Here is a 24,068-nt window from a genome sequence, read left to right on the forward strand (position 1 = left end):
GAGAGAGCTTCTACAGCCAGTCACATGCAGTTCAAGATGATATGCAAGGCAGAAATGATATCTGTCATGTCAGCAACCTAGGATGGAATTTTCTTCCATTAATTGCATAATCATGGTTTCTAATTCACATAACCTTTTAGGGATTCCACTGCTTAACTAATGTTTTGCAGGCAGCTGTATCTCTTTGCTTTGAGCTTATCTGATCTTCTGAAGCACCCTCTTTTTGCAGCTTCCCTTCATCTTCTCTATGATATTTACTATTATTTTTTTCTTACAAACCCTTGTGTATTCTCTCCATCTGTTTTCCAGCCTTACCACATATATAAGTGCTCTTCATAACCCATCTGTTTCCATACCCTCAGTCATTCATGCTGCCCCTTGCTGAAACTTCCTTAGGTCAGAACAAGAGGACACAGTCTCAAGCTGCACCAGGAGAAGTTTAGGCTCAAGGTGAGGAGAAAGTTCTTCACTGAGAGAGTTGTTAGCCATTGGAATGCGCTGCCCAGGGAGGTGGTTGAGTCACCATCCCTGGAGGTGTTCAAGAGGGGATTGGGTGTGGCACTTGAAGCCATGGTTTAGTAGTCATGAGGTGTTGGGTGACAAGTTGGACTTTATGATCTTTGAGGTCTCTTCCAACCTAGGTGATTCTGTGATCTGCTACACCCTTTCTTTTGAATTTTCTAAGTTCTGGATACATAGCAAACTAGTGGTTAATTAATTAAAGAAAAAAATTGCCTTGCCTTTGGGCATCAACTCCAACCAAAGTTAATACATTACTGAGGGAGAGAGGTTGAGAACTAAATAAAATACTGCAGCTGAGTGTAAGAGAAGCTCCACTTTAGACCCAGAAACTTAAATGACTTTAAACCACACAACAGTTTAGTTGGTGTATGTGAAACAGAGGAGAGGGAGAGGGAGAGGGAGAGGGAGAGGGAGAGGGAGAGGGAGAGGGAGAGGGAGAGGGAGAGGGAGAGGGAGAGGGAGAGGGAGAGGGAGAGGGAGAGGGAGAGGGAGAGGGAGAGGGAGAGGGAGAGGGAGAGGGAGAGGGAGAGGGAGAGGGAGAGGGAGAGGGAGAGGGAGAGGGAGAGGGAGAGGGAGAGGGAGAGGGAGAGACCAGGTTGGAAGAGACCTTCAAGATCACCTTGTCCAACCTATTATCCAACCCACCTAATCAACTAAACCATGCAACCAAGCACCTATCAAGTCTCCTCCTAAAGTAGAGTAGAGTAAACCAGGTTGGAAGAGACCTTTGAGATCACCAAGTCCTATATTTCATCTGGAGTGGTACAGCAGTGTAAGCAGTGGAAAAAAGAAAAAACAAGAAAAGAAAAAAATAACAGCTTTACAATAGACCCGCTGCAATCTTGCCGTGGGAACATTAGATTATATGCAAATCCCAGGCTTAGCGTTGCAAAAGGCTGGGGGGTATTCTGGAGGGTAATTATACATGTAGTATGAACCAATATCCCAAGGCTAGGCCAAGTTTTATGAGAACTTCAAACAGCTTTTCCTTAAATGTTCTCTATTTGCTGTTGGCCTCCTTCAGTGACTTTAGGCTTCCAGAATCTCAGTACTGTACTTTTTACATTTCCATTTTGTAGATTTTTCAGGAAAAAAAAAAAAAAAAGAAGAGTAGTCTTGGGCTTAGTCAGCAAATACAGAGAAGGCCTCTGAGAGTGAGGAAAGCACACATGGTTCTTCCTTCTAAATGTGCCCTGAAACTTCAGCGGCATAGAGAATACTGAACTGCGTTGATTTTTCAGGCCAGACAAAAAGCAAACATCTTGCCCACTCAGTGAGCTTTGCACATTTCAACAGAAGCAGAAAGCTGAGCTTTGGGACCCAGACAAATTCCTGTTTGGGTGATAACTCTGGAAATTTGCCTCCACTGCTTTCAGTTCAAGTATTCCTCATTCCTCACCCTAGACTGTCGCATCATGAACCTCTGCAAGGCTAGTACCATTGTGGTGTTTCAGGAGCACACACACACACAAAATCTCTCACACAGGAAAAAGAATGTATTCTCTACAGTGTGTGACAATTCTATAAAGGAAACTCCAAGTAAGTCTGGGAAAAGCATGGCTTCACCAAGGGCAAATCCTGCCTGACCAACCTGGTGGCCTTCTAGGAGCAGGTAACAACATTAATAGATGAGGGGCAAGCAACTGATGTCGTTTACCTGGACCTGAGCAAAGCCTTCGACACTGTCCCGCACCACATCCTGGTCTCCAAACTGGTGACACATGGGTTTGATGGGTGACCACTAGATGGATAAGGAACTGGCTTGATGGCCACACCCAAAGAGTGGCTGTCAATGGCTCCATGTCCCAGTGGAGGCCAGTGACAAGCGGAGTCCCTCAGGGATCAGTCCTGGGACCTGTCTTGTTCAACATCTTTGTGGGTGCCATGGACAGTGGCATTGAGTGCACCATCAGCAAGTCTGCTGATGAAACCAAGCTTTGTGGTACAGCAGACATGCTGGAGGGAAGGGAGGCCATCCAGAGGGACCTTGACAGGCTGGAGAGGTGGGCACAAGCCAGCCTCATGAGGTTCAATAAGACCAAGTGCAGGGTCCTGCATCTGGGTCAAGGCAATCCCAGGCACAAACACAGGCTGGGCAGTGACTGGCTGGAAAGCAGCCCGGAGGAGAGAGACTTGGGGGTGCTGGTGGACAAAAAGCTCAACATGAGCTCTCAGTGTGCACTTGCAGCCCACAAAGCCAATCAGATCCTGGGCTGCATCAGGAGAAGTGTGGCCAGCAGGTCAAGGGAGGTGATTCTCCCCCTCTACTCAGCTCTGGTGAGACCCCACCTGGAGTACTGTGTCCAGTTCTGGAGCCCCTATTACAAGAGGGATATGGATGTGCTGGAGCGTGTCCAGAGAAGGGCCACGAGGTGATCAGAGGGCTGGAATACCTCTCCTATGAGGACAGACTGAAAGAGTTGGGGCTGTTCAGTTTGGAGAAGAGAAGGCTACGAGGTGACCTGAGTGTGGCCTTCCAGTATCTGAAGGGGGCCTACAAGAAGGCTGGGGAGGGACTTCTCAGGATATCAGATATAGGACTAGGGGGAATGGAATGAAGCTGGAGATGGGGAGATTCAGGCTGGATGTGAGGAGGAAGTTCTTCACCAGGAGAGTGGTGAAGCCCTGGAATGGGTTGTCCATTGAGGTGGTTGAGGCCCTGTCCCTGGAGGTGTTTAAGACCAAGCTGGATGAGGCTCTGGCCAGCCTGATGTAGTGTGGGGTGTCCCTGCCCCTGGCAGGGGGGTTGGAACTGGATGATCCTTGTGGTCCCTTCCAACCCTGACTGGTACTACCATACTATGAAAAGGGCTGTAAGATTATGAAATGGTGGTCAAAAGAAAAACACAGAGGCCAGGCGAAAGCACGCTGTGCTAAACAATTTAATAATTAAATTGAAGAAGAAAATACCATTGTAATTAACATACAAAGAGCCAGCATGGCCCAGCTAATCTCCCCATGAAGAGATTGAATAGAGTAGCATACGTTTTATGGAGCAATTTAATCTGGCAAGCAATTAATCGTAAGAGCACTAAGTCAAACGAATAGATTTCCCTGTAAGGAGATCACATCCATCATCTGTAATGTATTCTAAACTGCAATTTGTTAGCCAGCCCCTGAATTTTACAGAAGGCATTTACTGTCTTCCTTCAGTGTAGAAGTGACCCCTGACTGACAAGAGGGAGTGGCATCAGTCTTCTTCAACCAGCGAGCCTATTTATACTAACAGGTTCCGAATCACTGACGCAGGAAGCAAGTAGCTTACAAAAAGCTGGTACAACTGTTCACAAGCCTTATACTTTAGAAAACACTACAGTGGTATTTACCAGACTGTTTGACTCATGTCCTAATCCACTGACCAATCTCTGTATCTCTGTAATGCCCTGGAGCTGGTAACTCCACTGATTGGGGTGAGGGGAGTTTAAAAATACGTAAGTCAATCAACCCTTGCTCATGGAGAACCTCAGCAGGCATCTCTTACCCAGGCTCCTCCTGGTGCAAGCCTGGGATTCTGGCTCTCTTCTTCCTCTCATGCTCCTGGTTACAATATAGTCCTTCCCTGACTAGTTTTAAATGGAATTAGATCAGTCTAATAATTCTAACTGATTTTAAGACTGCCCCAGACCCTCAGTGCTTTTCATGTTAGAAAAACTTTCACTTCCAACTTTTATTTATTCATGACACTCCCTGCCCATTTGTTCACATTACAAGCTGCCCTTAAGCTTCAGAAGCTGTTCTACAATGCTTCTGTTTCCCAATACATTAGCAACCACTGGTTTTCACATTGCTGGAGTAGGCAAAGCATGCACTAAGTGCCTGTTTCTGGTGACTCCACCCAGCCAAGTTGACCTTTCTAGAAGATGAATTTGAAGGCCCCCCTCTCTTCCTGGGAAAGGCATTCTCCTGTCTTACTGTGTAGTGGGCAATATTGTTCTTTTGGTTGAATGCACAGTTTGGATCATGAAGATTAGCAGGCTGCAAGCAATCAAAGCTCACATCCTCTGTGTGTCCTTGGACCCAAACTGATTCCCCTCCAAACACAACAGATGTTTCTTAAAAATGTCTTATCAGACAGGAAAGAAGGACCCTGAGAACGATTCAGTGCATCCAGGTCTAACAGGGACCATTAAACTTAATAAAAAAGATATGTGGTAACATTTCACTTCATCTAAAAACCACACAAATCCAAGTGAGGCTATGTGCCATGTGTGATAAAAAAAACAACTTGCTAGAGACCTACAACCCCTGCCAGTGCCTTCTTGCCCCATTGTCACTCCAAATCAATCCAAAAGACAGATGTCTTCAGGGTAATGACAGGATGAGACCTCTTCCTGGCTGCTTTCAGTTCTCTTCCATCCTGATCACTTCCTTTATGCTCCACTCACACTGAAGGCAAGGATATAACGTAGTCCCCATGCTAAATCAAAGTTAAATAAATAGTCCTGGGAACAAAGTGCAAGACCAAGTTCAGTTAGCATCTTCTCATTCTAAACCCAGTTAAAATAAAACTCAGATTAAATTGATTCTAAGAAAAGGCTGCTTTATTGCACTGCTGGAAAAAAAAGGTATGGAGATAGATTTAGAAAATCAAAATTGATTGTGATACAGATTTTGGCACTCCAGACAGAACAAAACAAGGGGGGAAAAAAATAAACTAACAAGAAGACACCACCACCACCAAACCAAAACCAAAACAAGACAACCAAACAAAATTTAAAAGCCCTAACAACCACACAACAGAGTGTGCCAGGTTACATCCAACCCAGGAGGGAATGGGCTGAAAAGAGCCTAGCCCCAGGTGGGCAGAAAGTGGTCCCTGGGTCAAAGTCTATTCCACTCTGATTTCCTGTACACAGCCTTTTTAAGGGGAGACATTTCCTCTCTCACTCTCGCTCCTTTCCTCCCCTGCCCAACAAACCTTCTTGCTGCTCCTACTGTTGCTGCAACCACATGGTGGGGCTTGTTCCATGCTGCTTCAGACTCCTAAGGACTGCATCTAAAGAGAATCCATATTGCATCTAGAGAATCCTTTACCCACTGTGCCTGGTTTTGTATATATGTTTTCTTTACCCTTTTTCCCTATACCTTTGTAACCTTCCTTTTACTCAAATGCCTTTTATATTCAGTTAAACATACCTTTTTACTTTCAAATCAATTCAAGACTGTTTCTTTCATAATTTTGCCTCTCTTTTCGCCTGCCTAATTTGCTTTCCCCTGTGAGGGAAAAAAAGAAAGAGAGGAGGCAAATCTAAATCTGTTCCATTTGGGCTTTTGGGCTCTGGGAAAGCTTAAATCACAACACAGAGAAAAAGATGGCTATACTTGGGAAAAAACCTCCTTTTAACTCCTCTAAGCTGAACCTAAAGGCAGGATGCTGTTTCCTGATGCCTTCCTGCTATAGACCACGTTAGGCAGAATTAGTCTGACACCACATTAAAGCAACAGCCAGTGTGGGCACAATTCATTTAACAATTAATCTACCTTAGCTATAATTTTCACTTGTCATTAACTGCCTCTTAAATGTCTGCCATTTCATACAACCATAGAGTCTTCCTTTAAACGTACACACAGGGGAATATGCCATTATAGGCATTATTCAAAGCAGCGCTTTCTGTCCCCATCATCAACCACAGCATTAAATCATACTGAGAAGAGTTTCTTCTCGCAAGCAACTGAGTTGTGTAGTTGGATCTCATCAGCAGGATCCAATTTATTGGTAAGCTCACAGACAGCAGAGAGTATCAGGCATCTGCAGCAACACACACTGAGAGCCCTCTGGTTTGTATCCTTTACTGATAGATGCCAGGCACCACAAGCTCCTCCTGATTTAAATATGTGCTCTATGCAGTATCTTTAGCAGTTGGACCCAGAGTTAACATCCAGCACAGTGTGCTCTACGGAATCACAGAATCACCAAAGCTGGAAGGGACCTCAAAGATCACCAAGTCCAACCCATCACCACAGACCTCATGACTAAACCTTGGCACCAAGTGCCACGTCCAATTCCCTCTTGAACCCCTCCAGGGACAGTGACTCCACCACCTCCCCGGGCAGCACATTCCAATGCCTAACAACTCCCTCAGTGAAGTCTTCTTCATGCTTCTTTCTTCTTGTCTCTTTCTCTGAAGAGACTGCTCACTAAAGAGCTAATGGGTTAGGTTGGAAAGGATCTCTGGAGGTTCTGCAGTCCAGCTTCACTCAGCATAGGGCCTGGGAGGGCAGTTTGCTTACAGCTATATTCAGGCAAGATTTGAATAACACTGAGGATGGAGACTGCACAACCTCCCTGAACTATCTGTTCCAGTATAGGGTCATCTATTTGGAGAAGAATTTGGGAAGAATCTCCTTTACAGCAATGTGTGTGATTTTATTTTCTGTCCAAGGATCTCGAGGCAGTCTTGGTTTGTAGCCCTTAATTCCTCACAGAAGTTTACACTCAGAGTGAAGTCGCCAAACAAGGAAGAAAACCAGGTGCTATCCACTGAGCGCTGCACAGCCTGCTCTTACAACAAGGCTCAAGACACCACACATGAGCTAGCCCCAAAGCAGCCACAGTTTTCAAACACTAATGACCAAAAGGATCACAAAAAACATGTGTCAGACATATTGCTTTCTGCCTCGGATAAGCGAATCTTAAATGCACACAGGAAGTGTGGCAGCTTGAAATTACCCCACAACTAATTTGAGAGAATTATCCCCCAAAATAAAATTGCCAAACCAGCTCAGATGGAACAAATGAAGCTGCATTTACAAGCAAAACTACAGTGTACAAATATGAAATGCAATGAATATGTACAAAATATACCATATTTACATATATTTACAACTTAGAAACAACACAAGAAACACAACACAAACCCCTTGGCAAAACCAGGGGGTTACCAACAGCTTCGCCTTCTCTGCTCCCTTCCCCCCACCCTGTACAAGGGAAAAGGGAGAGGGGAAACGCAGAGCGTAGCTTGTTAGTACTTAGCCACAACAAGAATGCAGCCAAGGTCAGCAATAGCCAAGCAAAACTTGACAGCTAGCATCTGCTATAGCAAAGTGCTGAAAAAGAGGAAGTTAGTTCATACACCAGCGTTATCAGTTAGTTAGTTATCAGGCCAATGGGTTTATTTAGACCTTATCATTATTTTCCTTTTACATCCAATGGTAATTTATTTACATTCTACTACTTTTTACTCAAGATTTGTGGGAAGTTTCCTAGGCATCAGCCTAAAACTGCCACAATGGTCAAGCTCAGATTCCAAAGCAAAGAAATGGGGTTGTGACAAATACAAGGAGTGCATTAAACAATTGTATTTTAAAAGTTCAAGTAAAAGCAACTGGTCTTTGTTCAGGTACACTGCCCTGCTTAAGAGTGTCCCTGCTAAGACTTTTCAGGCATCCCAGGAAGGACATTATAGAAAGCATATCATTGTCACACCCCTCTGTCAGCAGCAAGAGCTTTACATTAATTATCAAAACAGACAATGTTCTGGAAGAATGATCCAATTTAAAATTCCTCATCCAAAGTGCAGGCAACATCATGAGTTTATTTAGAATAAAAGGCATTACTTATCCTGCCCTCAAAGCACTTAGCAGCTGCATTTTCTATAGTGGATTGAAGCATTTTTTTCACAGTACCCAAAGTCATCAGCGAAGTTCAGTGTTCTGCAGGTTGAAATCATCTTTCCCTTGGCCACAAAGGTTGTGTTACTGCCTACCTCACACAGACTCCAAAACTTTCCATAAGCCAACTAATGAGCAGAAAAATCTCACTGTAATTAACACACAAAGTGATGACCTAATTAACCACTAGAGCAGCAACATGAAAGAGCGTGTGGGCTTTCAAAGTCTTCTAGGAAAAAGGAATTGACAGGGAGCTTTTAAGGTCATTTCACTTTTGGCCATTCTCAAAACAAGACACATTTGAAAGCATGTTTTTATACCACTGCAGCAAGATGCCTCCAACAAGCAAGACACCTATGCAAGTTCTCATTTTTTGGCTTGTGGTGTTACTGTCTCAAGCCCACTATTCCAACTGAAACTTTAGACAATGGTTATAGTTCTCTTAATGGCAAGAACAGTTTGCAAAAACCATCCTGTACTGCAGCAGCACAAACAAGAGAAGATGTGCTTAAACCCCTGAAGAGTTGCACTAGTGGCCTTAAACCTCAAGAACCACTTTGTAGTACATTGGCTTAAACCTGGTGAAACAGGTCAGGGCTGCTAGAGAGCCTGACCTGTGCCCCCTAACACCAAGCTGCTTGCATGCACACCCTCTACAGGGCTGACACAACCACTTGCGTATTTGTATGAAGACTTAATAACTGATTCAGACTAAAACACATCTTTTTTTCCCCCCCTCTCCTCTGCCTAGACAGTTTTATTCTGGGTCAGGTCCCTAGACTCCTCCTTTACATGTAGCTGCACAATGCAGGCTGCTCCCTACACAATAGACAGGAGGAATGAATGGTAGATGAATCCTCCCCGCTCAGCAACACTTGTCAGCTTAGACCTGATACAAGTGATTGTAGAAGCACAGGCTGAGGAAGCACACTGGGGCAGTTTTGCCAAAGTAACATCCTACAGCTGAACTCTTATCAGCATGAGATATCAGATATCCAATACCCATGACAGATGCATTCATCGTGAGATCATGGTTACCCTAATCTGGTCGGCTTTGATTGCTGAGAAGCAGTCAAGCACATGGGCATTTCTGCCAAACCCTCACAGTCAGCATCCCTTGAGATGGGCAAAAGGAATCTGACCTCAAAGCTAATGGAGAAATTGCTAATTCAGAAGCATTAGGCAATCATTTTCTGAATTCTTCCAGATACAAGAATCAGAAACAAAATTGAAGATTAAAAGAGGCTGTAACAAAAGCCATATTCTGCGATTCCCAAACAGCCAGTTTAATTCAGACCACCTGAAGCTCTGAGGTATCTTATGGTATCAGACACTAGAGCCAAAAATTATTTTTTTTTTTACATTTTGGAAGAAAAAAAGACAAAACACAAACAAACCAACCCCACCAAACCAAAACTCTCACTCAAAGTCCCTTTTTTCACTCCAGGCAGCATTTCATTTACACATTACTCTTGTCTATATCACAGTATCACCAAGGTTGGAAGAGACCTCAAAGATCACCAAGTCCAATCTGTCACCACAGACCTCATGACTACTAAACCATGGCACCAAGTGCCACATCCAATCCCCTCTTGAACACCTCCAGGGATGGTGACTCCACCACCTCCCTGGGCAGCAAATTCCAATGGCAAACGAGTCTCTCAGTGAAGAACTTTCTCCTCACCTCGAGCCTAAACCTCCCATGGTGCAGCTTGAGACTGTGTCCTCTCTGGTATTTAATGCCAGTTATATGCCCTGTGCTGCTAGGTGAAACAGCCTTCTGGAGCTTTGATGTGGAGAGCTGCTAAAACCCAAGCATCTCAGTTTAGAAAGCTAGGATGTGTGTTTCTCTTAATGAACAATGCCTTGCAAACAGGATGCCCTCTTCTCTCAGTTCCCTAGAAACCAGGCTTCAAATTCTGGTGCAATCTTCAAACAGGTTGCAGTTCTGCAGTCATGCTAAGAATGTATTATCCTTGCTTTCAGTTCAAGGTAAGGTAGGTACTTCATTACCTTAATGAGCAGATGTACTTAATGAGCAGGTACTTTGTCAATTTAGTCCTAAAGGAAGAATTAAGAGAATTGGGCATTTACATTTCAAGAGCAAAACCAAATTTTAGGCCCCCCACTAGTATGAGATAATAAGAAATACATGTTACTGGAGTTTGAGCATCCCACAGCCCAGACTTGCAGAGGGAATAATAATTCTGACTGCTGCTGTGAGCCACAGAATTCTTTCCAAACAGAAAGAGCAAAACAGCATTATATTACATCATTTTTCAATGGCTCAAGGTGTTATTTAAGCTCACAATGATTTTTACATTGTTTGGGTTCTGAAGAAAGCCACTTAAATGTTCTTTCCCCATTAAATCAAATCTAGAATGCTTGATTTGAGACCAGTGGAGATCAGAGTCCTTTATATTTAGGTAAAGAATAAAACCAGCATGGACAAAGTTTCACCAAGCTATAAGCAGCCGTTCAAACTGTGTTCAATTGTGTTCCAGTAGGGCCAGTTGTTGGGGCCAACAGAATCTGGTTGCAGAGGCTATTCATGTCTTGCTTCTTGACTGCATTAGAGCTACCAACAAAGATGTAAGGTTGAAATCCATCAATTAGGAATTGAACTCAGGCCAGCCACAGTACCAGAGAAATAATTAAGGATTGTTCTTGTAAACAGGATGAAACAACACAACTGTTCAAAGTGAGAAGCCAGCAGACCTTTCTGGATTTTGTGCTGCAACAAGAACCCTGAGATGTTTACAAGGCTGCACCTCAGCTTTGCAGCATGTACTTGAATGGCTTTCTGAGCTGACAGATAACTTGCCTGTGCTCAGCACAGGGATTCAAGATCAAAATAAGCCAGAAAAAAAAATAACTTCTGACTAATAAATGCTATATCCACCTCTGAAGTAAACCAAAAGCACTCCCAGTGCCAACATACATTCTCCAGTACTTCTATGTTTCTACAGGGAAAGGCATTTGGCAAGCAAAGCAAGCAAGAATTTCTTGCCTGGCGCCACACTTGTTTAGACCACACAGTGCCAAGTCATTCATGCAAACAGGAGACCTCCACCACACTGAGATTTCTCTTTCACTTGTTCTCCCAATGCTCCAGACCCTGAATTCACTAGCACAAGCAATAATTAAGCACCAAACATTAGATTTCCAAAGCTGAGTACACAGCTTTCAAGAGAAATTTGCTAGCAGCTTAACTAACTCCATTTTATAATCCCACAATCTGCAGCCATGAATTCCCCTACTCAGAGGTCAGCTTGACAGAGAGTAGATGAAGTCTGTGTTGGGCTAATGGTAAGCCACTAATGGATGTAACATCTCTCAGCAAACTGCTAAGTAGCCTACATATCCTGGCTAACTTTCCAAAACACTCAGATCTCAAGGAAGAAATGTTTCAAACAAAATGTCCAGGAAGACAAAGCTCACAAATGGGTAAACTCCGCAGTTCACTGGAGAAGAATGACATTGACTAAGATACTGGCTGGACTTGGGAAGAGACTGCCAAAAAAACAGCTGTGTTGCAGGTGACTGTCTTACCCCCAGCGAACAATCCTCCCTTGAACACATGCCTCACTTCTATCACCCTTACAGATCAGCTGAAATACATCACAAGTTCCCTCCTAGAAGGACAACCTGTCAATTTCTTGACATGAGGAAAGGAGATGAAAGTGTTGGTATGATTGCAAATATTGGAAAGAAGCTAAGAAAGACAGTTAAGTGAGGCTGCTACCCTGGGAATAAATCACTTTCACATCAAGTTCATCCCCACTCCAATCCTGCAAGCAATGCTTTCCAGGGAGGCTGAAATTCTAAAGATGTGATCCCTGCAGCATGGTTTTCAAGTGTACTGAAGAAAGCAAGTCATGGGATGGCATCTCAGACAGAGGCACTTCTTTGCTACACAAATAGATTTGCTCAAAATCAGCATCAGCTTTAGAAACCTTAAATCACCATTGAAACAACAACCAAACAACCCCCTGCCTCACCACCACTGCCCCCCCCAAAAAAAAGTTCATTAAAGAGAAAACAAGTTTGACATTGTCAGAGCCCATTTCAGTCACTGCTGCCTGGCAAGGGAATTTTCTGGCAGAAAGGAGGAAGGTGACCTGGGATGCACCTGACTTGCTGAACCATGCTGCTGTGTTAGTGGAACTGGTCCATACAATGCCACTCAACTAACAGATTTGCTCTCTGGATTTGGGCCAGTAGCAGAGAGAAGATTTAATTAAGCTGCTGCATGAATGAGAAAGAATGAAGGAAAATTATAGCAGAATGGAACTGGCTACGTCTCTGTAAGAGAAGCATCACCAAGATGAATCAGCCAGTAAATAAAGAGTAATAACTAAAAGCTAACACTGCTGTCTCAAGAAGAAATCAGATAATGGAAAACAAATGAAATGCTGAAGTTGCACAATGAGAGAGAAATCCTAAACATAAATAAAATAAAAATACTGGAAACATGGGTAGGGTGCCATGAAAAGATGAAACAACACACTTCTGAGATAGGAATGCTTCCTTCTTTCTTCTCCTGTTAACATGTTGCTGGTCACAATGGCCTGGAAGCAAGGTCTTTCCCATTCATTCCACCTGCTTTCTTTGTTCAGGTGCCAGCTAGTGCCAGAATCTGTTCATGTCAAAATCTCTTGCTCCTGGTAAATGAACTTTGACTACCAGAATCCTGCAGGGTCAAGTGAAAGACAAGCAGTGATAGCAGAGGAACCCTGAGTAACAAAGCTCTGGTATTCTAGGAACTGCTCCGCTGCGCTGAGGTCCCTATGCAACAACAAAAGCATGCAACAAGAAACACATGAAAAGGCAAGAAGGGTCTGCTAACCTTGCTCCTTCAGTGAGAAGTGATTACAGGTCACAGAAGAAGATCTAGAATCAAGTCAGGATCCTCATCTAGAATCCACTTTCAGATTTTCAGCATCCTCATATTTTCTGGCAACTACCTGAAAACTGTGATGAACTAATTCTTTAAATTGCTTATGTGCATAAGTTTGGAAGTCTTCTTACAGCATTTTAGTAACAATCTGATCCTTAACCTTGGCAAAATTATGTTAGCCCATTAAAATACCAAGAAAATGAATTTATGAGTTTAGATCTGGGGGTTTGTTGCTTTAAAATAAAGAAGAAAAAAGGAATGGTTGACTGTCTCGTACCAGCCTCTGATCTGAGCTCAGACTGATAACCCGTGACAGAATGTCAGAGGTCATTACCATTAAACATAGCCCAGTGAACAGTTCAATGGAGTTGTTATTCCACCAGTGGTATCCCTCAAAAGTGAGTTTAAGAACCACATGGAACAACCTCCAGCTCATTCCAGGCTAACCTGCATGCCTGAGCACCCTGTGGCTCAGCACCAGCCAACCCAAGCTGAGCAGCGCTGCACAGTCCATCCGTCCCAGGGGTTATGGATGCACCCAGTGCAGCGCTGCTGCAGAAAGGGGCAACACCCCAGCTTCCTCACAGCCCATGCTCATGGTTCTTCTCACAGAAGCTGTAAACAAGCAAGTCACTCGGGTTTCAGCTTGGAAGAGAGGACTTTAGATCAGCCCCTGTCAAAGGCAACTTGTTTGTGATTTATATATAAATATATGTAAGTATATGCATGTGTCTATGTATATCACACAGGCTCACAGGATGTTAGGGGTTGGAAGGGACCTCCGAAGATCATCAATTCCAACTCCACCTGCCAGAGCAGGACCATAGAATCTAGGACAGGTTGCACAGGAACACATCCAGATGGGTCTTGAAAGACTCCAGAGAAGGAGACTCCACAACCTCTCTGGGCAGCCTCTGCCAGTGCTCTGTGACCCTCACAGTGAAGTTCCTCCTCATGTTGAGGTGGAACCTCCTGTGTTGTAGTTTATCTCCATTACCCCTTGTCCTATCACAGGCTGCAACTGAGCAGAGCCTGTCCCCTCCCTCTTGACAGCCAGCCCTCAGATATTTATAAATATTTATTAAATCCCCTCTCAGTCTTCTCTTCTCCAGACTAAAAAGCCCCAGGGCTCTCAGTCTCTCCTCACAGAGCATGTGTTGCAGCCCCTTAATCATCCTGGCAGCTCTCCATTGGACTCTCTCAAGCAGATCCCTGTCCCTCTTGAACTGGGGAGGCCAAAACTGGATGCAATATTCCAGGTGTGGCCTCACCAGGACAGAGTAGAGAGGGAGAAGAACCTCCTTTGATCTGCATTTATCCATACAAACATATGCATATATAGATACATACAGACATGTATGTATAATATAGGCACAGATACCTGTATTTTTTTATACATGTATATGCACAAAGATTTTCTTGGCCATGTATTTTCACAAGCAGGCTTTAAGCTTGCCTTCCCTTCTTCATTCTCCCACTTATATTGGCAAGAAACGTGTGTGTGTGCATGTTAAGCCTGGAGAGAGAGGAAGAGGGAAGGAGGGAAGTGTGTGTAATACATATATATTTATGTATATACACACAGTCTCAGCTAACTGTAATCCATAGGCTTCCAATCTATACAGAAGCACTTATCTATCAGCAGGTGGGAACCTGTTTCATGTATCCTGCATAAACACTACAGCTATCCATTACAACATGACAATGTTGCCAGCATTTAGCTCTCTCTCCCCATGAACAGATGTTAAATTCCTTGTTGTAAAGCAGAACAACGCTAAAGGCACTACGTGGACTGCTTGCAGCCACCCACAAATATCTGAATGGAGCCTCCTCCCCTGTCAAGGTTCTCAGTTAAATGCAGCTCTGTGGAGTGATGGCAATTTAACATGAACTACAGCTTCAGAGTAGGGATGCCAGGTATGCTACCAAAAAAAAAAAAGCAGAGCCCAATATGGCCTTCTTTCACCTGAGTAACATTGCAAATATTCTTTCAGAGTGCTCCTGTTCACACTGGAAGTAAGCATAACCATTTTATACCCATCCATGTGACACTTTAAATGCCCCTCCCAAATCCCCACTCTCTCCTTCATGACCACAAACATCGAGACTCTTGAACGTGTCCAGAGAAGAGCAGCAAGGCTGGGGAGAGGCCTCGAGCACAAGCCCTGTGAGGAGAGGCTGAGGCAGCTGGGGTTGTTTAGCCTGGAGGCTCAGGGGAGACCTTATTGCTGCCTACAGCTACCTGAAAGGTGGTTGTGGCCAGGTAGGGGTTGGTCTCTTCTGCCAGGCAACCAGCACCAGAACAAGAGGACACAGTCTCAAGCTGCACCAGGGGAAGTTTAGGCTTGAGGTGAGGAGAAAGTTCTTCACAGAGAGAGTTGTTTGCTATTGGAATGTGCTGCCCAGGGAGGTTGTAGAGTCACTGTCCCTGGAGGTGTTCAAGAGGGGACTGGACCTGGCACTTGGTGCCATGGTCTAGTCATGAGGTCTGTGGTGACAGGTTGGACTCGATGATCTTTGAGGTCTTTTCCAACCTTATTGATTCTATGAAAGCAGCCTCATGAGAAGCAGCACCTCCCGAACAAAGAAAGAATAGCACACAGGGTGGCTCACATGGAACAGAAGTAGCTGAAAGATGGAAGAGTGACTTAAAGCACCTAAGTAAAGAAGTAAAGACTGCAGCATATGTTACAGCACATAAACCACTTTTCTTTCCTTTTTTTTTTTTGGGGGGGGGAGGGAATCCTCTATTTCCATACTACTCTTATTCTTTACTTGTTAAAAGCGTTTTGGTAAGAAAAACAGAATCACTTTGGAAGTGATGATGAGACTCAATTTCAGACAATGGAGAAATTCAGTCAATTATTCATTGAGCTAATCTATATATCTTGAAAAAAAAATCCTGTTGAGGGGAAAGTCTGTTAAAAGAATACAAGGATTCTGATGCCATCTTCCTCACTGAGTAAGCAATCAGAAGGTGCCCCTTTGAACCCTGCCTTAATAAAATTCTCATTAAATGCAAACCCGCACAATGTCATCTTAAAGAGGCTCATTAGCTTAAAAAAAAATTACCTGTCTCAAAATGTGCTTATTTGCCCACAGGTGAGAAGGTGAGTTTTCAAACCACTAACTGCTGCAGCTTCTTATTTCAACTCCATCAGCGCTGCAGCTGTTCTCCTGCAGCCCATTGTGTCTCAATTATTTATGTAAATCACAGAGACAAATCCACAGGCAGGAGTTGTCATCACTATTATGGGATAGCACGGCAATAGGGATCACTCACTTCAGTATGGTGAGTAAAATTTCAGCCAGATAAAGCTATTATTATTCTATCTCCTTTGGTGTTTCATTTTCTTTAGGTTGGACAGAAATGATTAATCATCTGTAAAAAGCAGAGGTACTGAGAGAAGGTAGGAATAGCCTCCCCATCTTGGTGCTCAAAAAAGAACATTTGTGACTGCTCTTTTCACTGATGCTGAGGACTAGAAAGAGGAGATAATCACCAACAACAAAACCCTATCAGTGGAGAGTAGGATTCAGTTAAAAGAACAGTTAGTACCATAATAGGATACACAAAGTGGGGTCCCTCGCTGCAACTCAGTTTAAACAAGAACATGTCAAAGATTCTCTAGGTGTTACTCATCCTGACTCTGTATTAAAGTAATTAAGCAGATGACCTCACCACAGTGCTAGCACTGTGGGGTAAAAGCTTTATGTGGCTCTTCCACAGTCACTCCTCTAACAGAAATACACCACAGCCTTGAAAAATTGTAAACAACTTGTAAAATACAACTTTGCTGGCAGAAATACATCTAAGATTTTACACTAGGGATTAAAGGCCCTTGTCAAAGCCCACCCCATGCACACGCCCAGAGATGCTTTCACATTCGTAATCTTTCCCATCAAAAGCCTGAGGGTAAGGAAATGACAATTTCCATTCATTTATTTTTAAATAGCTGTTGTAATGAGATGAAGCTGCAAACCAAAGGGTGTCTTTGCATTGCACTGTTACAGCAAAAAGCAGGTAGTCATTGCTCAGGAAGGCTTTGTAGAACGGTGGAACATGCTGTGGGAAAAGCCCACAATGAGGTGGATTTCTCTGAACTTGTTTCCCTTCATGGCAAAAGGCAATCCCAGTATAAAACAGTCCAGTAAGACCACTCTAGGGGGAAACCAAAGGGGGATAAACAAATAGGCAATTCAGGCAATGCTAAGCATGTTCTTACTGATGCATAAAAAAAATGCCAGCTTATGACAACATTGCCATTCATTAACATTCTGTGCTTCTTTAATAAAGCCATCAACCTGACAGCACAAACCAGGTCCTTCTTCTCAAGCACCCTCTTTTTCCTCTTTGGTGTCTTGGGCTGGCTACATCTCCATGATTCTCTGCCACACAGAACCACAAGTGCATGTGCACCTGAAGAAAACATCTGGCCCTAGTATTTCAGACTTACTACAGTCACTGCTGCAGAAGTGGGGCAGCCAACAGACCAGGAGAAGAGAGTCCTCCTGAACAGACTGCAGGAAACTTTTGACCTTGGAAGGCTTAATATATTCCTCAGAGAATTATCCTCTTGACCTTCTGCTGCATGATCTGCAACATTCTAATACCTAAATTCAGTCTTTAAGCCAAAAAGGAGCATTACAGTATCAGAGGCCCTTTACTTCAGTCATCTTCCCTGTATGGAGACAAGTCTTTTGGAACCTTCTAAAGAACATTCTCACAAAAAAGCACTATCTAGACCTAGTCACCACTCTGAAACACCACACTGTCAATTACCTCCACAAAAACACAGTATCTTTGGATTGCTCCCAAACACTGGCTGTTCTGAAATCTGTTCAGTTAAAGAACCTTTCAAATGCAGTATTTTTACTGTAAGAAAACAAACAGACAAAACACATGCTCCCTCTCCTTGTGGGTTTTTTTGAGAGTGGGGGAAATGGAATTCTCCAACTTCTAATCCTTCTCCAGGCCTTGAATTACTTCTAATTCAGACCTGTTCTAATTTCACTGAAAGAAAAGCTGTCATTCATGAGAACTTCTAAGGCTAGTGAAAGACCTCATAAAATTTCAACATAGAGGAGTAGTTAGGTGGAGCAGGGAAAAGCTACCAAAAGGGCAGAAGAGAAACATGCCAGAGGCTACACTGGTTCTAGACAGCACCATGCACTGAATATGTCTGATACAGACTGTCCAGCACTAGATTTTCCCAGGCTCGCAAGATGTTAGGGGTTGGAAGAGACCTCTAAAGATCATTGAGTCCAACCCACCTGCCAGAGCAGGACCATAGAATCTAGGACAGGTTGCACAGGAACACATCCAGATGGGTCTTGAAAGTCTCCAGAGAAGGAGACTCCACAACCTCTTCGGGCAGCCTGTTCCAGTGCTCTGTGACCCTCATAGTAAGAAGTTTCTCCTCATGTTGAGGGGGAACCTCCTGTGTTGTAGCTTATATCCATTACTCCTTGTCCTATCACAGGGTGCAACTGAGCAGAGCCTGTGCCCTTCCTATTGACACTCAGCCCTCAAATATTTATAGACATTTATTAAATCCCCTCTCAGTCTTCTTTTTTCCAGACTAAAAGGCCCCAGGGCTCTCAGCCTCTCCTCACAGGGCACATGCTGCAGTCCCTTCATCATCCTGGTAGCTCCCAGTTGCATTTCTCTCAGTTACATGCTGATCTTGTCCAAAGCAGCTGTCAGGCCAATGGGAAATGAGCCAATGCAAAATCTTGGGTGGACAAACCAGGGGTGAGCACAAACACTCTGTGACCACTTGTTGTTTTTTTTCCTCTCTTCCCAGTTTAGACTTCTCTCTCTGTGTATACAGAGAATTGCCAGGGCAGGCACTTTATGTCACATTAAATGGCATTAATTTGTCAACAGCTATCTGTTCTGCTGCTGTGTTCCAAGTGCATTATCTGCCCACAAGCATTCATTTATGTCTATTTACCACACAAAAAAGTAAAAGCAAGAATAGTAGCAAAATGAATCTTCTGGAACTATAGTGGTGTTATTAAGCTCACAGACCTTACTAAGGGAACCTCCATGTGATGTTATTAAGCTCACACACTTTACTAAGGGAACCTTTAAGGTAGTTTATAGACATATAAGACATACATTAACTTGAAAGATGCCCTCAGAGAATTTGTCCCACACAATCTCTTTTGTAGTGAGGAAAATTACAAGTACTAGCAATGTAGCAGTACTCAGCTACTTGGTACTGCAAAGACACCAACTGTCTGGCATGACCAGATATGATGGACAGATATTTTTCCAGTATATATACTTCAGTCTATTACAGTTTGTTTACAAGTCAGAGGTAAACAGTAATCTTCCCTCTCACTCCTCACTCTTCCATTTCCTAATCAATCAGATCCATGAGCCTCTTACCAGTAGCCAGCTTGGTCGGTACTAGTGGCCTCAGAAGCAAGGAAAACAAATTACTGTTGCTGTGAAGGAACACAGCACTAAAGCATCCCTAGATATTCCTTTAGCCTTACAAGTAGAGCATACCTTCTGCCCTTGAGCATGAGGAAGAGGTCTAAGAGAATACTGAAATGTCCTTAAATAATCCACTTTCAGCACACACAAAAATCTTGCAGTGTTAAAAAAGGTTCCAAATCTGCTTATTACAGCTGGTTTATAGTTCCCTTCATAGCTTTATAGAATTGCAATAGAATCACACAACAGAAATCCATTAGGTCCACAATTGCTCTGCCAGCACAGCATTGTTCCCTACTGTATAACTTTCCCCAAGAATGCTGTGAGGATTAATTCATTACAGCTTGTACCATGCTTTGAAAGCACTCAGTCTACGGAAGAGCTGAGAGAATCATTAGAGGGAGGACAATCAAACCCTGTTGATCCTCTCTTTATCCCAGTGGGCCCTGTTTAGAGCAGCAATTTAGCCCAACAAAGAGGAACAAATTCAAACCAAATTCAATACAGCAAATGTGAAAGTGTCATGGTAAGAATGCAGTTGCACAGGACACAAGAATCTTTTAAATGGTTAACTTCTACTCCTTACCTAATATTGACTAATGCATGGGTCACCTTGCTTGCAGGTTCCTTCCACTGACCAGCATTGGTTGACAGCCTTAGAACTGAAAGCAAAAGACAGTTAACAGTGCTGGCACAGAACTGGAAAGTTTCAAATTCAAAGCATTAAAAAAAATACATTAAAAAAACAAATCTTCTTTGGTGAGATGGCAGTCTGGGAACTACATCTAAATGAAGGTTATCTTTGAGACAATCTGTGATGCAGGCCTGAAGTGCCCTTCAAAGTCCACCTAAGAAGCATAAGGAACACCAAAGAGGTGAGCAGAACAAAATAATGGCTGGGAGACAAGAAGCAGAGGGGGACAGCAGAATCTAGGTCCTCCTAACTGCTTCATTACCCCCAGAAACAGGGCAGCATCCCAGGTCTACAACACCATTTATTTCACACACCACTGGTCTTTTCTGGCTCCTATTTATGGCAAGGTTCCACCTGAGCTGACTACATCTTGCAATTCAAACCCACCCAAGCAGCAATGGATTCTTTATCTCCCGGCTTATCTGGAATTACAACGAGGAATTACACACCAGTCTAGGTAAAATCACTCCTTGCAGGAATGAGGGTGGTGTTCTGGTGCACAGATGGTCTCTGACAGACTTGGGAGCAAAACTGAAAACACTCTGCAAAAGGAAGAACTTCTAGGGAATCCAGTTCCTTTCTGCCAGAGTACCAAAAATACTTATTTAGGTCAGAATCTGTAGTGTTCCTGTGCTGGCAGTTACCTGCCCATCTCTTGGTACGTATCAAAACAATCATGGATCCTGTACCGAAACGTTGGGATTAACTTCCATATCATCTGAATAGAAGGAATTTTTCTATGAATTTGCATATCCAGGGTTTTCTGGAGGTTACATTGCACAAGAAAGGTTCACCCATGACTTAGAAGTGAGGGAACTTGTGGACCACCCAAATCTGGGATCATCTAGAAACATGGATGCTACAAATGAATCCATCAACACAGTGGCTACATACACTCACGCCTATTACTGCATGAGAGCTTTAAGACCTGCAGATCTGGATAATGCTTAGATTCAAGACAAGAAAACTAAAGGAAAAAAAAACCAAGGGAATCAGATTCCACCTTTGCTCCCAACATAGGAAGTTTCAACCATATTAGAAAACTGAAAGACAGACTTTCTCATCTTTGCTAACAAGTGTCCCAAGGCTACAGGACAGAAGGGTGACTGCAGTGCCAGGGAGATGGGCTGACAAGCAAAGGGAAGCACTCAGGACACCTGGCTAAACTGTGGCTTTCATCAACTTAAAACTCACTTCCTAGTACTACCATTGTCATCTGCAGGGGAAAAAAAATATGTCAGCTCTGAGTAACATTATTTTGCCAAACTGTAGCTATTGTACTTGAATACCTGAAGTAATGTGTTCAGAGTTTCCATTCAGGCATCTACAGCATTAATTAAAAGGTGTTTGTTCTGTGTAGCAGGATGGAAAACATTAATGTGACAAATGAACAGTCTCAAGGGGTCAAATTTGAGTGTGTTATTTGTCCATTCCACTTTCCTTCAGCTTCCACAGGGAGTGGGTTTGAAATACTTGTGGCTAGTTAAAGCAGCTCATCTGACTAGCTGCAATTCTTGGGAGTATGAAATGGGTTAGTAAAAAAAATCTGATGTGCTCAGAGAGCACAACAATTGCTCTTATATAACAGATGAAAACTAGGAAGTTTGTACAAAAGGGTAGCTCATCTTCGCTTGCAGTTGCAGGAAGTATTCAGCTACTTTTGTCTGTGAGGACAGTTCTCTCCCACATCCCAACTGTCTCCCACTGCCCTTTAACTCCTCCTATATGTTTACATCAACTCCTGTTCTTCACTGGGGGATCACATTGAGAAGGGGCAGAGGGTGAAGGGAAGAAAGGTCTTTCTACAACAAAGCAAACAGAGCAGTTTATCTTCTTCATAACTTCAAGCATGCAAGCACTACACTGGTGCTGCTGCAGCTACCCTTGGATGTGGGCTCCTGCTTATACACTGCTTGATTATGCCTCCATGAATCCCTTGTTCTCTTTTTTTACCCTCTTTTCCCCTGTGGAGTGTCACTTTATGGCATTTCAGCTTGCCTCTCTCTCTTTGAAGGATGGCAGCTTCTCCCTGTTTTGCCAGTAAGCACATTCTTCAGTCCAGTGATTCACTTATCATTGCAGGCAGGTTTGTGAGGGCTGTTTCCTTGGTTTGTTTTGGCAATGAGCATCGTAGCTGTGATTTGTCTAGCACAGAAAGCCTCTTGTTATGTGTTTCTCCAATTCTTTTCCAAGTTCGTGTTTGTATCAAGTGTTTCTCTGTCTACCTGCCTTATGACTTCAAACTGCTGAAGCAACTACATTCATCTACACACAGATGCATGAAAGTCATAGTCTCATATTATCAGTCAGGGTTGGAAGGGACCACAAGGATCATCCAGTTCCAACCCCCCTGCCATGGGCAGGGACACCCCACACTAGATCAGGCTGGCCAGAGCCTCATCCAGCCTGGGCTTAAACACCTCCAGGGATGGGGCCTCAACCACCTCCCTGGACAACCCATTCCAGGGCTTCACCACTCTCGCGGTGAAGAACTCCCTCCTCATGTCCAGCCTGAATCTCCCCACCTCCAGCTTCATTCCATTCCCCCTAGTCCTATCACTACCTGAGATCCTGAGAAGTCCCTCCCCTGCCTTCTTGTAGGCCCCCTTCAGATACTGGAAGGCCACACTCAGGTCACCTCGGAGCCTTCTCTTCTGCAGACTGAACAGCCCCAACTCCTTCAGTCTGTCCTCATAGGAGAGGTGCTCCAGCCCTCTGATCATCCTCGTGGCCCTTCTCTGGGCACGCTCCAGCACATCCACATCCCTCTTGTAATAGGGGCTCCAGAACTGGACACAGTACTCCAGGTGGGGTCTCACCAGAGCTGAGTAGAGGGGGAGAATCACCTCACTTGACCTGCTGGCCACACTTCTCCTGATGCAGCCCAGGATCTGATTTGCTTTCCAGGCTGCAAGTGTACATACCCACTTGTGCCAACAAATTTGTATTTCTAACCACAATGAAGCAGCAGCTAGAGAAGCAGTGGCCCTCTTCCTATTTTTTTTTTCTGCCTAAAAAATAAACTAAATCATCCCTTTCTCAAGTTTATTCCCCTCTCAGTTCTGAATAGAATAGACCAGGTTGGAAGAGACCTTCAAGATCATTGCATCCAACCTATCATCCAACCCACCTAATCAACTAAATCATGCAACCAAGCACCCTATCAAGTCTTCTCCTGAACACCTCCAATGATGGTGACTCCACCACCTCCTCAGGCAGCCCATTCCAATGGGCAATCACTCTCTCTGCATAGAACTTCCTCCTAACCTCCAGCCTAAAATTTACCAACCACGTCCTAGTACACAAAACAGGTCCTCTCACAAAGATGCACATCAGTAGGAGATGGACACAAAATACCTGACATAAACATCTCCCCATCACCACCCTCACTTCCAGTCAACAGTAGTCCTGACCAGTCAGGAGGTACTCACCCATGGAGTAGAGGTTGTCAAAATTCTGATGCATCCGAATGATTTCGTAATACAGCTCATCATAGCTGCTGGGAGTGGGAAGAAAGGTGTCTCCGTAAGTGATGAACATGTTGAACAGGTTCACAACCTGTACAAGGAAGCAAAAAGAAGTTGTAACAGGTGTAATTACAGGAAATCTACTCTGCAACAGAAACAGTATGAGTTACAACCAAACCCTTCAAAGAAGTTGCATTACACACCATTAAATTACTTCATTGCTTTATCTACTGTTTTCCTTATAGTACAGAAGAGACAGACAAGGAGTTTAAATAGTATCTGGGGCCAGGAAAATATCTTTCTGTTATATTGGATACAAAGGGCCACAAAGAACAAGAAAAAAAAAAATTAAACTTTTCCTCACACAGACTTGTTTATCTGGAGGGTGGACTAGATGACCTTCAGAGATCCCTTCCAACCCAGACC

General features: G+C 43.7%; 1 protein-coding gene across 6 annotated transcripts in view; it reads right to left on the bottom strand.

The window, feature by feature from the left end:
* The window catches only part of ARMH3 (armadillo like helical domain containing 3), a 151,679-nt gene that overhangs the window by 63,750 nt on the left and 63,861 nt on the right, over positions 1–24,068 (bottom strand). For 5 of the 6 annotated variants that reach the window (XM_068139512.1, XM_068139515.1, XM_068139514.1 and 2 more), the window contains 2 exons: positions 23,607–23,733; positions 20,068–20,143 (listed from right to left, as the gene is read on the bottom strand). In XM_068139512.1, the coding sequence (XP_067995613.1) occupies positions 20,068–20,143; positions 23,607–23,733 (203 nt within the window). Of the gene's footprint in view, positions 1–3,360; positions 4,965–20,067; positions 20,144–23,606; positions 23,734–24,068 lie in introns of those variants that run through there. The other variant, XM_068139516.1, reaches the window with a different exon arrangement.

This window comes from Melanerpes formicivorus, unplaced genomic scaffold (assembly GCF_026170545.1).
Source record: "Melanerpes formicivorus ecotype bairdi unplaced genomic scaffold, bMelFor1.0.p_v2 SCAF_6, whole genome shotgun sequence".
In the NCBI taxonomy this organism is placed as follows: Eukaryota; Metazoa; Chordata; class Aves; order Piciformes; family Picidae; genus Melanerpes; species Melanerpes formicivorus.